Genomic DNA, 14,198 nt, shown 5'->3' on the forward strand with positions numbered 1-14,198 from the left:
TGGGTTAGTGATGGTACCACCAGGATCAGCACCGTACCTAGACTCCTGGCAGGTGAACTTTTAATATTGGGCCCCTCTTTACCAGAGCTAATGATAATAATAATTATTATTTTCACCATTTTTGGGCCCCCTTTCTGTCTGGGCCCTGGGCAGCTGCCTGGTTTGCCCATGCCTGTGTCCAGCCCTGACCAAGATACTTAGCACAGGCCACCCAGTTGCCTGCTATTTGGTCACAGCTGAGCTGCTCTGAATCAGCCAGCTAGTTATAAGAGTTCCCCAACCTGCTCCCCGCTGCCTTCCAGTTCTCGCAGGAGCCTGGTTTCCTGAACCTCTTGCTTATCTCTTCTGCTGTGTTTGTGTCCTTTAGTTAAATCACATCCCAGGAATGAGCAGAAGGCAGCCACGGAGGCTGCAACACAGTTATGTGGTAAGGCAATTTACAGGGTAAGAGCAAAGAGAAGGAGAGAGAAAAAATAGGACTGACATCCCTGAGACGTGCAGATGCATAATGTGTGCAATGGCTCATGTTGTTTTCATCACTGTGAGATCATTAAGTCATTTCCAAATCCCTTGAGTCCGTGACATGCAAGCTCAGGATGTAATAATCAGGGGTGAACTAATTGCACGACACACCGAAGAACAAAGGAGAAGGAAAGTACTGTATTGTGGAAGGAGGCCGTGCATTAAACGGCAATTACATCTATCCAAATTGTGGTGCTTGCTGTATGAGGGATGACTTCAGTCTCACTCTGCACCAAGCAAAAGTCTCAGAAGGAATCAAGAGTCATACGTCTTGCTGTATGCAAACAGTGATATGATCCTCAGATTCAACATGACCAGGCTGCAGCAGGGATGTGTCTCTGAATTGACACTGTCCTTTCTCCAGTGCTGTGATTCCCCAGGTGTTGCTTCAACAAATCAGTTATTTAGTCTCTGGTTGGTAAACGGATCAACTGTGCAAACTCTGCTTTTGCGAATAGCCATAATCACCTGAGCGTTTCTACCAAACCATGCTTTCAGCCTGGGCCAAAGCCCTGCAAGGGACAAGAGAAAACCTCCAATGTGAGTCTGTCTATACCGGGTGACTAGCAGGTGAAGTGTCTGCTGCTTCCATCCTGGGACTTCATCTTCACCATTTGAAGGCCCAGATTGCCAGGAGATGGGTTTTCAGGACCATGGGAAATTAGACCCGTCCATTCAAGCTGTGTCATGCTGAGTGTCTGAAATCAGCAGCTGCTTCTGAAAGTCTTGGCCACCAGTTTCTGTGGGTAGACAGAGCCTCTGTAGGAAATGGGGAAGTGAGAAGTGGCTCATCACCCAAGGTGAATGTACCAACAAGGGAGACATTTTCTGCCTCTTCTAGGGAAAACAGGTGCAATAGGAGCTTTCTCAGAGGACTTTTACAAGGCAGGATCTGTGACAGCCCCCGAAGAGCCCTGATCAGCAATAATGAGCTAAGCTAGATGCATGAGTCCAAGTGTAACTAAATAGAAGCAGTAGTGCATTTCTCAAGTAAACTTGTCCTGTGCTGAGCCCTCTTCTCACTTGCTGGCTCTGCTGTTTATGATCTCAGTTCTCAGTGTGGCATTTCATAGACTAGCGCCTTACAAATAATAGGTCACTTCCACTTTGGCGTTTGATTAGCATTTTCTAGATCCCAAAACACGACGACTTCAGCAACCAGGGGGACTATAGATGCAATGACAGGCAGGTCAAGTAGGGCAAAATTTGTGTCTGCTGGGAAGATCATTGGTTCTAAATTAACTATTGTCCTGGATTCCCCAGTGCTTCCTGCCTAGCCTTGCATTGCAACACTTCAACAGTAAACCAGATTATGACATGACTCATCTACTTCACATTCTGCTTCCCTGGGAACTGTTCTCTTATTTCTCAGAGGCTTCATCTCTGCTGTGAAATGGGATTGCAAGAAGCAGCTGATTCAATTAAAGCATTTCAGTCTGCAGGGGCAGGTGTGTTAAGTGTCTGGAGGACAAGGAAAGTGAGGTGAGGAAGATGATGCTCTTTGATCCTTAATATTGCCTCTGAAATGGCTCAGGGAGAAATCCAGTCCAGAGGTCAGACCACAGGCTAAGCGAGTGGGATGCTGGGACCTCTGATCCCTGCCTAGCTGTCTGCTATGAACCTCCTTCACAGTGGGGAAGGATTCATTCATTTCCCCCATGCCTTGCTGAAAGCTGTCAAATGGTCTCACAGTGGGAGGGCTGGGAAGGGTGGCCATCGTAGAGGATAGTCTGGCTGCCAGTCTTCAAGAGAAAAATAGAAGCCATAAAGGCATCCAGTTTCATATCAATAGAGGACAGAGTAGCAGAAAACCAGAGTGTCCTCTATAATGGCCACGCTAGGCGTGGCATGAGCCTTCTCATCTCTTCACAAGAGGTATTTCTCCGGGGGTGGCACGGGACGGGGGCAGGAGGCGCGGGGCACCCTCAGGCACTGGCAGAGCTGCCCGCGACACCCCCGGGGGCCGCCTCCGCGGGGCCTCTCCGCAGCCCCAGCCTGTCCCGCCCGCCGCTGAGGGGAGGGAAGCGGGCGGGCCCCGGCCCAGGCGGGGAGTCACGGGGCGGAGCCGGCCCGAGTCGGGAGCCGGAGGGTCCCCGCGCTGCAGCATGGAGGTGCCCGCTGTGAACCTCAAGGTGCGGGCCGGGGCGGGGCGGGCCGGGACGTCCCCGGTGCACGGAGCCGCCGGCCCCGCCAGGGCCCCTCTGGCCGCCCCGGAGCAGAGCGGCTGGCTCGGGAGGTCCTCCCTGAGGGCGGGGGCGCAAGCGGGCTGTTTCAGGCTGGCGGGGACGAGGGCAGGGCGGCGGCCCCAGCACCAGCCTTCAGCCCGGCTTTCTTCTTCAGGCTCTTGGTGCCTGCAGGAGCCTTGGCTGCGGCTCAGGCCTCTTCCCCCCGCGGACCTGATGCTCGGCGGATGCGGGCGGTGTGGGGGCAAGAGCGCGGGAGCCAGGGACTTCCTGAAGCGCTTGTCACGCTTGTGTCACATGCAAGTTTGTGTCAGCCCCTGCGATGCAAAACATCGGGAAACGGGCCAGCTTCGTTCCAGGGAGAGGACAGGCAGGTTTGAAATGCATTCTTGCAATATGAACCCTGTTAGTTATTAACCTAGTCCTGCCACAGGCGCCACTTGGTGTTGCGTGCACGGAGGCTGCGAGACGCAGCGGGTGGTTCATTTTGATTCATTTAGGTTTTTTCAGAGTCGTCCAACATAGCTGCCCTTTGCCAAGCTCAGCCTTTGCCAAGTTTTCAGATAAGGTGGTGCTGGGCAAGGATTGTCTCTGAAGGAAGGTCACCATTCCCACCCCCCGGGTTTTGATCACTAAACCTTGGTGCGTGTGATATTTTTTAACCTGCAGGGTTTGAAACCCCTGCTGAAAAGCTGGGGGCCAGGGCTGTGCAGAGAAAGAGAGACTCCCTCAAGTGTAAGTGCGAATCAACACCTTGGTGAGAAGCGTGTCCTTCCTAGGAGAGGGGAAATGAAAAAAAGGGCGTGAGTGCTCTTGAACTGGCTTCTGACTGAGTTTGCTTGGCGTCCAGGCACGTGGCTGGGGGGCTGGAGCGCCGCGTGAGGGTTGTCTGCCTTTGTGGAGCTGTTTTTTTGGTAGAATAACTCCAAAAAAATTGTGCCGCCTCCCCTCACACACCCAATTCCTTTTGGGTCAGCTCAGCTGCTTGGTGCCGGTTGTGCAGCATCCTGGGTAGGTGCCACGTATGACCGGGCTCTCTGCATGTGGGGATGTTCCTTGTGTGTTGCTCTTGGGACTGGCAGACACCCAGGGTTGCTGTTCCCCCTGTCTTGCTTCCCATGCACTTTTGCAAGCTAGCGCCACATTTGAACAGCTGGCAGTTGGCGTGCAGGGGATGCTGCTGCGCCCCACAACCCTAGCAGTCCTTAATATGCAGAGGCTACTGCAGCTATGTTTGCCATTGAAAGAGTGGGCGACTGTGGGTGCCAGTGCTGCCCCCCTGAGCTGGGTTAAGTTCTGGAAGTGGATTAGCCACTGGATGAACTGTTCCTGGATTGGTTTTACCCTGTGGAGCTCCAGTTCTGTGCCCAGGGGAGCTCACACTACCGAATGGGAACAGATGGCAGTGCAGACTGCGGATGGTCAACAGCTGTAGCAGATCACTCCCTGATGTGTTTGCAAGAAGAGCGTCCCCAAGCCACATCAGGGGCACAGCTGCCTGTGGGTCCCCCTTTGTGTGGAGAAGCACAGGCCCATTGCCATCTGGAAGCCCACCGCCCTCGGCACTCCAGACAGCGGCTCACCAGTTCGGGGCTGGTCCTTCAGTGCTCAAGGGTGCTGTTGCCATGGAAATGTGTGTTGCTATAGAGGATGCTGGTGCCTGCAATTTGCTGCATTGTCAGGGCCTCAGTGGGGAGGATGCCTTATTCCCCTGCTTTGAGGTGAGGCACTGGGAAGTTGCAATAAAGAAGAGAGGGCACCTACAAGGATTTCATGGAGCAGACCCTTTGGCCATAATAGCCTTTCTCCTCACCCAGCTGCGTACAAGGCAGCAGCTTTTGTATTCTGCTGATTTAAAGGTTGCACTACCGCTTTCAGTATACCCCAGCAAAAGAGCATGGAGCTTCACCTTTCCAAACAGCCAAGATGTGGAGCAGATGCCTCCTGGTGCCCGTTGTCTGTGGGTGTGTGCTGCTCTGGCGGCACACTGCTGTAGACACGAAGTCTCTGCATGGGCCTGCCAGGGGGTGCGGGTGCAGGTGCAGAGTCCCCATGCCCATGGTGTCTCGGTGGGATCGCGAGGGGAGGGCCCCTGGCTGGAACTGCCGAGCGCCCTGTACGTTGCAGGGCAAAGCCACACGAGGTTGTGGACTGGGCAGGAACGCTGCATCAGGTGTCCAGCCACCGGTTCTGTATGTCCTTGTTTGACTGCTGTCCCTGCGCCCTCTCCCAGGAAGCCTTCCCCCCTCTCCTGTCACCCTTATACAGCATTTCATCTCTGCTCTGTCTCCTCTCGGCCTGGGGCCATGCCAGTGCTGTGAGGCAAAGGGATCACAATCAGGAGGTCCTCATGTGAGTTGGGGCAGTGGTGATGTAGGAGTCGTTCTTGTGCCAATTCCGGTCTCTGCAGCAACTAAGATAAAATATTGCCAATGCCTCAGTTTGGGAAGGCCACTGGCCAGGTCTTGTCTCAGGCTGAACTGAGCTTGGAGGAATGAGATGGCTCCTCTCTGCCCCTCTGCTGGCTTGAACTCCTTGGGTGGGAGGTTTGGGGGCAGCATGGGAGAAGGGTGGCTCAGAAAGGCAGTTGGCTGAGCAGCAAGAAACACAGCAATGCTACAACTCGGAGAGATCCCAGCCTCTGAGCTGCTCGGGGGGCGGGGGCACCCAGGCTGGCATGAAAGAGCGCGTGGCCCCGTGTTGTTGGCGCCAACATGGTGCGTGCTCTCAGCTGAAAAGTCTCCCTCGTGACCTGAATGGATCAGCCCAAAACAGGCTGTGAAGTTAAGGCTTGCACTGTCATCGTCCTGAATCTAAAGAGTTAACAATGCTGAGTTTGCTTAAAACCAGCTACGTGCCTTCTAATCTTTGGGTAATAGGCAGACAAGGTTCTTTGGGTGAATCTGATATCTTTTATTAGACCAACTTAAATAGTTGGAAAAAAAAATTACATTCATCCCCCTTTTCTCCCCCCTCCCCTTCCTGCTGCCTCTCTCACCCACTGACTCCTCAATTTACACCTTCACTGGCTGCCTGTCTTGCATGCAGGCCAGCCCAGCCCAGCCTCTGGCTTCTTTACTATTCCTTGCATCCAGAAAGAGCACACACCAACTGCAGCGACTTCCTCAGCCTGACGAAGGGTTGTTAAACCCGAAAGCTTGCTAAATTTTTTTTTTCCCAGCTATTTAAGTTGGTCTTATAAAAGATGTCAGATTTACCCAAAGAACCTTGTCTGCCTATGTCCTTAGACCAACACGGCTGCAACCTATACTCCTGTCACTTTGGGTAAGGCAGCTCACAAATCGGGGTGGATAAGGCAGTGTGGGAGAGGAGCGGGGTGGCTTCCAGTGGCAGGGAAGGTCATTCTCAGTATGCTTGCAGTTGGCTTGCTTGGCCTGCTTTTTTCGTGAGCTAACTTGTCCCCCAAAGATCAGAATCCAGCTGGCCAAAGCAGCCAGATGATTCCAAGGAAGAAATGTCTGCCGGAGGTGAAGAACTTAGAGACAGGTTCACCTGAGTCCCTTCCCCGTGAGAGTTGAGCCCTTTTGTGTCTGTACAGCAATAAGGATGTCATCAGAAACGTTCCCATCTCAAGAGGTTACAATTTGACTAGAACAAAATAAACCAAGTAGGAAGGGAAATACAGTCCCCACTTAACACACAGGGACCTCAGGTTCAGAGGGATTAAGTGGTTTGTCCGAGGTCACGTGCAGAAAATAATGGTGGAACCAGGAATTGACCACACGCCTGTCTGGCTTCCAGGTCAGTGCTTTGTACATGCCCGTCCTTCCCCTCCACCTGGGAGCCTTACAAGGGCAGGTGGAGGGAGACATGTTCATAAAAAGCTTCCCTACCCATGATATCTCTCTCAGATCTCACTTGGGGCTCAGTAAAGCTGTTCCTTTCTTTAGAGAGAGAAATTTCAGTGCTTCTCAAATCTGGGATTAAATCCTTGAGGAAAAAGAAAGGAAGCCAGTCCCTCCCACTTCTCTCAGCGGGAGTCTGTCTGCAAAACAACTTGCTTTATATGGCAAAGTGAAAATCGCTCTGAAAAGCATATTCCTTCCATCCCGTGATGTCTGAGACTATTCTGGGCTGCACCGAGACCCCTGCATAGTTCCCCGAGTCCTGGGATAGCTGTCGGGTAACTTGGGCTAGGAATGAGGAAGAAGATGATCCTCTCTTGCATTCAGTCCCAGTGTGCCACTGCTGTGACCCTCCTTCTTCCCCATGGCAAAGCCTGTGCTGTAACTTAATTACTGCAATATTGGTATAGACAGCTATAAAAAAAAAAAATCAAACTCTGTCTAATTATGCTAACCGATGAGCCATCAGGGGGTCCAGCCAGTATGTAATGTGCAATTAAATACTATCTCATTAATAATTTCCCCAATATTGTGCAGTCTCTTGAGCCAAAGCTATTTGCATTTCTCCATTTCAGACGGGAACAACCTGCATTTCACTGATTAGCAGCAGTGGTCTGGTCTCTGGGGCAGGATGCAGGTGGTGGAAGTAAGGGTTTTGTATCCGTTCAGGAACCGTTAAAAATACTAAAACCTTTTTAAACAGCTTTTGAAGTCACAAAAAAATCCAAGCTATCTGGGACTTGCAGGCAGTCCCAGCTGTGGCAGCGGGTCACAGCTATGCATGGCCCACAGAGCATTGTGAGACTATGGCATCCATATGAATTTCCTGGCCTATGGTGCAGCTTTATTGGTTATTAATATTAGTTGGAGGCAGTTAGTTTTGTATTCGGGGTGCGAGTGCAAGGGGGGAGCTGTGGCTGGGGCAGTGAATTGAGATTCTGTAGGGTTTTTGTGAGAGCTCGTGTGTCTTGTGGAAGGGCAGAAGTGTCCTATGGGGCAGCCATCTGGTCTTCTAGCTCTTCTGGAACTGTGTTTTCTGGTGTCTTTGAAAGACTCGAGATGCTTTGTTGACAGGTGGTCCCGATCCTATTGGCGTTGATTGTGTCCTGTGACTTGCTTTCCCTCTTGTTGACTTTTGTGGGCATCCTTGGAAGGTCTTGCCCTCCAGCTCTAAGTAATGAAGTGTCTTGAGGGCTGATGTTTTCTATAAATACCCTCTGAGCTTTTGGCTGAAATCTGGAAGCCAGCAGGGCTAGGGCACCCTGCATTTTGCAAGCGAGCCCTAAACCGGGGCATTGTGCTCTCCCGGGTCACAGGCTGCCATGGTGCCTTTGAAAGCTGATACGTGGCTCTTCACTTCCAGCCTCCCATGTGGTTTGAGCTCACTGACCTGTTTCCTCTCTGCTGTCTTGCAGGCCATCGTTGTGGTGCACTGGCTGCTCACAATATGGTAAGTACTTCTGTCCTCTGCTCAGCCAGGCTTGAAAACAGAGCTCTCCAACCTGTGGATTGGGAGCCCTGGCACAGATGCGGGGGTGGGGGCTCTGGGCTGGACTAGATCAGAAGCCCAAGAGAGCTCCCACGGCCGGGGCAGCTTGCCTTCTCAGACATGTGCTGGGTGGGAGAGCAGGAGATGTTCTTCTCCCTGAGCCAGCATAGTTGCCATATCCTGGGGTGAATGAGCACTTTGCTGCTGGAGCCTGATTCTCAGATTTGCTCCATTGGTTTCAAGGGAACAAGTTGAGTACCCAGCCCCATGCTTTTTCCCTCTTTTTGATACGTACATGAGCCCCTTAATTCAGTGCCTGGATCTCTCCTGTTCTCAGAGGGTGGGCAGGGGTGTTATCCCCTGTTAGAGATGGTGAACTGGTACATGGAGGGGCCACATGTTGTAAGCCTACACCTTTGTTTGTAGTGGGTTTAGGTGAGGGGTGTACACACCATGCTGCAAGTACTTGAGTTTTGTCATCCCAGTGTCGGCTCTGAGATGATAAAAAACTCTGGAGAGGTTACCAGAGACTGCAGGTATGTTCCCAGGGAGGGTTGAAGACACCTAGTAGTGGCACACATGGGCGTCTTGTAGCAGTAGCTGTCTGATCTTTTTTCAATGGAGATCCAGAGATGGAAGCTCTGAACTCTACAGATGTAGAGGTATGATGAGGAACAGCTCCATCTTGGAGTAGGTTGGGCTGGTTCGTGAGCCTGGCAGAGGGGGGTTACCCTGACTTGCAGGAGCATTTCTGTGCACAGAGCCCCAGGAGTGCAGGTGTTTGAGCACTGAAAGCTGAGCATGTGAGAGTCATGCCAGGCATGTTCTCACTGTTTCTCTCTCTTTTTTCCTTGCTGTGTTTGCCAGGGCATGCACAATCTCCTGGATTCCAGTCTCCTACTTAGCGGGGAACTTAACTGTCCTGGCAGTGGGGGTCTGGGCCATCATTCAGCGGGATTCCCTTGACGCGATATGCATGGTGAGCCAAGAACAACTCCCTGCTGGGCAGGGGCGGGTGGAAGGGAGGGTCATGGACAGCACAGCAAAATGCCTTCCAGTTGGTTCCACTTCCTAACCCTTCCTGGCATTGTAAAGGACAGAGCAGGTTCTCCGGCAGCCAGGGCCACAGGGAAGTGTGCCCCATGTGTAGGCATGGCTAAGCATGGCCCCTTGTTAGCATCATACACTGGGCTGTTGAGCAGAGTGCAGCATGGGACTGAAGAGCTCTACACGCGCCAGTGACTTATGCAGATAACTGGAGTGAGCAGTGGGGTAAGTAGCAGGCAAGAAACTGGGACCAGTGTAGTGGTACCCAGTTAAAAGAACAGAATCCTGTGTACATGGATTGAAGTTGGCAGTGGTGCTGTAGCACTGGAGACCAGGTGCTATGCTCGTGCTCTTCAGAGGTCATGCTCGTGGACCTGTAGGTATACACAGTAGCACGTGGGGCCTTAGAAGAATAAAAAGGGGAAAGAGAAAAATGGGAAATGGACTGAGATGCCTGGGGAGGCCAGTAAGGATCAGTTATGGGCCTCATCCAATATCCGTCTTTGGTTAAATTAAGTGGCTTTCCAGACAAGGAGGTGCCATAGATTTCACCTCTCTGGGCTTCAGTAAAGTCTTTGATATGTTGCCTACACCTGGGGAACTGCTTTTGAAGAAGGGGTTAGTAGGAAACGTGGTGTGGATGAGGGACTGGAAACGAGAGAAGATATGATACTGAGGGTGAGGAATAGTCGGCTGGAGGGAAGTTATTAGCAGATTTCCTCACAAATTGGCTGGAGGTCTGTCTTGTTCAGTGGTGTGCTCATGCAAACACATGCTGGAAGATTTGCCAGTGGAATGAAGATTGGAGGCATTGTCTGTATGTGGGAGGATTGGAAGGTGCTGTGAGAAGAGCTGGAGAACCCAAAGGACTGGACTGATGGGAAGGGGGAGAAATGTAGCAGCATAAATGTGAGACCAAGCAGTTAGACTGGTCCTTGAGAGGTCGGGGCCTGTTAAGGAATACTGCTAAATACATTGCTCTGGAAACCCTAGTGCGGGCTCCTGCTGGAGAGTGCAATGCCCTTGTCTCCCCCTTGCAGTTCCTGACTGGCCTGCTGCTCACGATCCTCACAGACATCATCCATATCAGCATCTTCTACCCCCAGGAAGCGAAACTGTCCGACTCAAGACGCTTCAGTGCCGGCATGGCCATCTTCAGCCTCCTCCTCAAGCCCATGTCCTGTTTCCTGGTCTATCACATGTACCGGGAGCGTGGGGGAGAGTATGTCTTCAACCTAGGTAGGACCGTCAGGGCGTCTTCTCCTTTGGGATCCTTCCCACCTGCTCTCTCTGTCTCTTCCCCATCTCTCTGTGCTTCCAACTGACCTCTTGCCTTGTGCCTTTGATGCACTTCTTCTCCACTGCAGACCTGGAGTCCTCATCTGATAGCCACTTTGCACATGATGGTATTGACTTCACTACTGTCCTTCTTGTTCAACGTGCCTGAGCCACCTGCTTCTTTCTCCCTCTGCGTCCCAGTGTGCCATCCTGGAAGCCTATGTGCCCAGCTCTGTGATCTGAGATGGGGTAGAAATGGGAGAAGGGGAAGTCTGTGTGAGGGAAGGGCTGATGCCTTGCAGGCCTGGCTGGGAAAGGGAAGCCTTTCTCCATCCCAGCATCATCCCACAGCCATGGGCTTGAGGCAAGCTGCTTCCCTTCTTTGCTTCCATTGCCTTGTCTGCCTAGGCCTAGCCCCTTGCACACTGTGTGTGGGGGTGAGCTGATGGGCTGTGGGGTCCACTGAGTGACACTGAGCCTCCTCACTGTGACAGGATGGAGCAACTGACACCTGCCCTCCCCACTGTGCACACAACAGGGCCCTGTGTGAACTTGCCGGCTTGTTGCACTGCTCCGGCTGGGCACCCTTGGTTGGGAGGAGCCTGCAAGGAGTGTTTTAGCTCAGTGGGAACATGTGACTTGTCATTTGTGCTGCCACCTTCTCCCCGCTTTCTGGGCCCAGCATCCTCTGAACCCTTGGACCCCCAAGCCATCAGCATGGCATGCTCGTCTCTCCCTGGCGCAGCTGGGATCAGCATGCCTGCTTCTGCTCTAAGCTGCCGAGCTCTAGGGATGAGGTGGCCCCTACTCCTACTGCTTCTGCACTGGCTCTGGAGAGGCAGCACCCCATGGAAGATCAGAGCACCCAGAGGGCAAGAGCTCCTTGGCATGTAGAGAACCCAGTCACACCCCAGCCAGACTTACTGTCATGCCACTCATCAGTGTGCAGTCAGACCCTCCCCTGAGTCGGAGGTGAGCCCAGGGGTGGCTTGGACACATTCACTGTGCACCGAGCCATCGGCAGGGTCTACCACCCAGTCACTGTGCTCCTGACTCTGGGCTGGTGGCAGGAGGAGCAGGGATCACTGCTGAGGGCTCCATTCACCACTAAGTTGTGGGTCCAGCCAGCACTGTTGGAGTGACACTTGCACACAGGGATGACCTGAGCAGGGTGCAGGGCCCAGGGCAAATTGGCCTAAGCAGGTCCCTGCCCCTGGACACAAGGAAATCAGCAGTGGATTCAGTGGGGGAGGAGGGCTTGCCGAGTGGCCGGACATGGCACTGGTGGCAGTGCATGGCCACTCTGCCCTGCTCCGTGGGCCCCCCCAAAGTGCTGGGCTCAAAGCAGTCACCCCGATTTGCACCCACTGGGAGGCCCTGTCTGCACAGGGCTATCCCTGGGGTACCAGGTGGCTCCTGTTATAACCATAGCAGTGCTTCCTTATGCTGAGCTGAGTTGACGAGGTTCACCCACTCTGGGGCTAATGCTGGCACCACACCCTCTTCTTTCAGTCTGGCACCCTCGTCCCAATGCAGCTGTCCCATCTTCTTCCTCCCCACTCTGCCTGATCCTCTCTGTCTGTTTCTGCACTGTCCCCTTCTGTTGTCCGGCAGCCTCTGCCTGCTCACACTGGGGGCTGTCACATGTCAGCAACTAGCACTGGCTCACTCACTTTCATGGTCACAACAAATGATCAGCTGCTCTCCCTGGCACAGCCACTGGGCTGCAACCAGGCACTGTAACCAGTATACAGCACAGGGCAGCAGGGTTTGTAACCCAAGGCCACTATTTGTGGTGCCCTGGCAAGGCCTGGCTTGGTGTGCAGACAGCTTCCAAGAGATACGAGGCAGGGGGCATGGAGGAAAGGGATAGTCACTGACTGCAAGGCACATTTGTTCTCCTTGGATCCTGCCTGATTGTGTGGCAACCAGCTAAATTTTGGCAGCATTTGACTTGTGCTGGGAGGAGGTGTTGACAGCTATTCCACCCAACCTCCAGGCTTTGCAGGTTGAGGGAGCTTATTCTGAGGGAGGCAGATGCTGAGATCAGCCCCTCTGCCTATTGGCATCATTGTGCTTTGGAAGTGGGCAGAGTGACCCTTCCCATGGGTTGGTCCGTGGCCCCCTCCGGGGGCTGCAGATCATCTAGGTTGTTTCAGTGTTAAGTGCGGCAGCAGTTTCTCTGCTGAAGCATTAGGTCCTTCCTGTGCCAAGCCAGTCAGGCTGGAGGGGTTGTACCACCCTGTGATGGATAGGTTGTTGATACCGTTGTACCCACAGGGGAAGTGCTGAGCAGCGGTGCTAGCTAGGCAGGACTAGCAGTGTGGGTGAGCTGGCTGGGGCCATGTCTATGCCATCCTTGCTTCTTGCTAAGCAAAATGGTGAATGGAGAATCCCCATGTGATCTCTGTGCTAATTAGTCAACTAATGCTCTGGCCTGGAGGTCATGATTTAAAATTTCAGTCCATTTGATCACTGAATGCATGAGGGCTGGGTAGAGTGGCAGGATGACCACCCAGCACTGGGCAGGACAGCAGTAGGCATGACCTGAAAGCTTCCTCTTCATCTCCCCTTGCAGGTAACATCAGCGTAGGCCGGGACCGCAGTGCCTACCAGTCCATCGATCGGCAAGATGCACCTCACCCCTACCCTGAGCCAAACAGCGAGCCAGCCCCGCGTCCCTACTGAGGCACCCTCCCTTGCCAAGAGCAGAGCACAGGATGGTGCCAACACTGCCCACCCCATCCTTCCCTGCTCGTTTCTGTCGGAGGAAGCTCCAAGACCAAACCAGGAGGAAAGGAACTGGTGGTACTCCCCTCTCCTCTGAGCTTCTTCCCTGAAGCTGCTTAGATGGATCAGGTCCTGGTGGGACCTCAGAAAGGTCATTTTGTTTTAAAGATCTAGGGCTCTGTCTAGCCCCCTTCCCCCTGTCCCAGTTTACAAGAGTTTAACTGCTGTCTGTATAAGCACCTTAATTCCTCCTTCCTCAAGCCCTCAACACTGCTGCCTCTGCAATCCAGGTATACTGCGCTCCCCAAAATATTCACAGAGAAACTGGCCATTTTCCAGATGGTCCATCTGATTGTGCAGCTGCCTACTGACTTGGGGAGTGACCCTGGGTCCTATGGATTGATCTCCTGGGCGAGTGGTTTGATTGATCTCTGGGAGTTCCCGGAGGCTGTTTCACATTCAAAGATGTGGCGGATGCTTTTAACAGTAACAGCCTGTGCTGGGTAAGCGTCTGCACGCAACCTGGTTAAGAGGGGGGAGCGGCTGAGCCCACGAGTTGTTTGTACTCCTGCTCCTGCTGTTAACTCTTGGGTTTTATTCACTGGTGTTTGTGTGTAGGTTTGTAGTGCACAGGGTTCTTGTTGGGTGACATGCTCCTGCTGTGAGTACACTGTGCCTTCAAACACTCTGTGGCCTTCTGTTGAGCTTTTTAAGAGAACTGGACTTGTTTTTTCTAAAAGACATCAAATAAAAATGTAACGCAGTACCTCTGAGCGAGTTCTGGGTTTCAAATGATACCTGTCACCCTGCTGCCTCCCATTGCACTGTCTGGAGAACCCAGGGGCTTGCGGCTTCATTTCTTGACTCCCTGGGATGAAGCGGTAAAAGTATTGAACAAACAGAGTCGCCGCTCTGCAGAGTTTCTGGACTGAGGGGCTTGGGTAAAGCCCACTGGGTGGCTGTTTATTGGCTGTATTGGGCTTTGGGCCTGCCTGCAAATATTGAAGTCGGTACAATACACTGTACTGGAACGTGTGTTTTTTCAACCTTTTGCAGCTGATGTTGAGCAGGGGGGTCTTCAGC

General features: G+C 52.9%; 1 protein-coding gene across 5 annotated transcripts; it reads left to right on the top strand.

Moving 5' to 3' along the window:
- Positions 1-2,301: 2,301 nt before the first annotated feature.
- On the top strand, positions 2,302-13,881 carry AGTRAP (angiotensin II receptor associated protein). 5 transcript variants are annotated; one of them, XM_090024420.1, is made up of 5 exons: positions 2,302-2,397; positions 7,987-8,021; positions 8,928-9,039; positions 10,148-10,346; positions 12,964-13,881. In XM_090024420.1, the coding sequence occupies exons 1-5, from the start codon at positions 2,371-2,373 to the stop codon at positions 13,071-13,073; spliced, it is 483 nt and encodes a 160-aa protein (XP_089880546.1). In that variant the 5' UTR covers positions 2,302-2,370; the 3' UTR covers positions 13,074-13,881. The 5 variants fall into 5 exon arrangements, with proteins under 5 accessions (XP_089880546.1, XP_089880545.1, XP_089880544.1 ...); XM_090024419.1 differs by lacking the exon at positions 2,302-2,397 and adding an exon at positions 2,531-2,654; XM_090024417.1 differs by lacking the exon at positions 2,302-2,397 and adding an exon at positions 2,709-3,075.
- Positions 13,882-14,198: the final 317 nt, after the last annotated feature.

This window comes from Crocodylus siamensis, chromosome 12 (assembly GCF_052110815.1).
Source record: "Crocodylus siamensis isolate JL-2025a chromosome 12, ASM5211081v1, whole genome shotgun sequence".
Classification (NCBI taxonomy): Eukaryota; Metazoa; Chordata; order Crocodylia; family Crocodylidae; genus Crocodylus; species Crocodylus siamensis.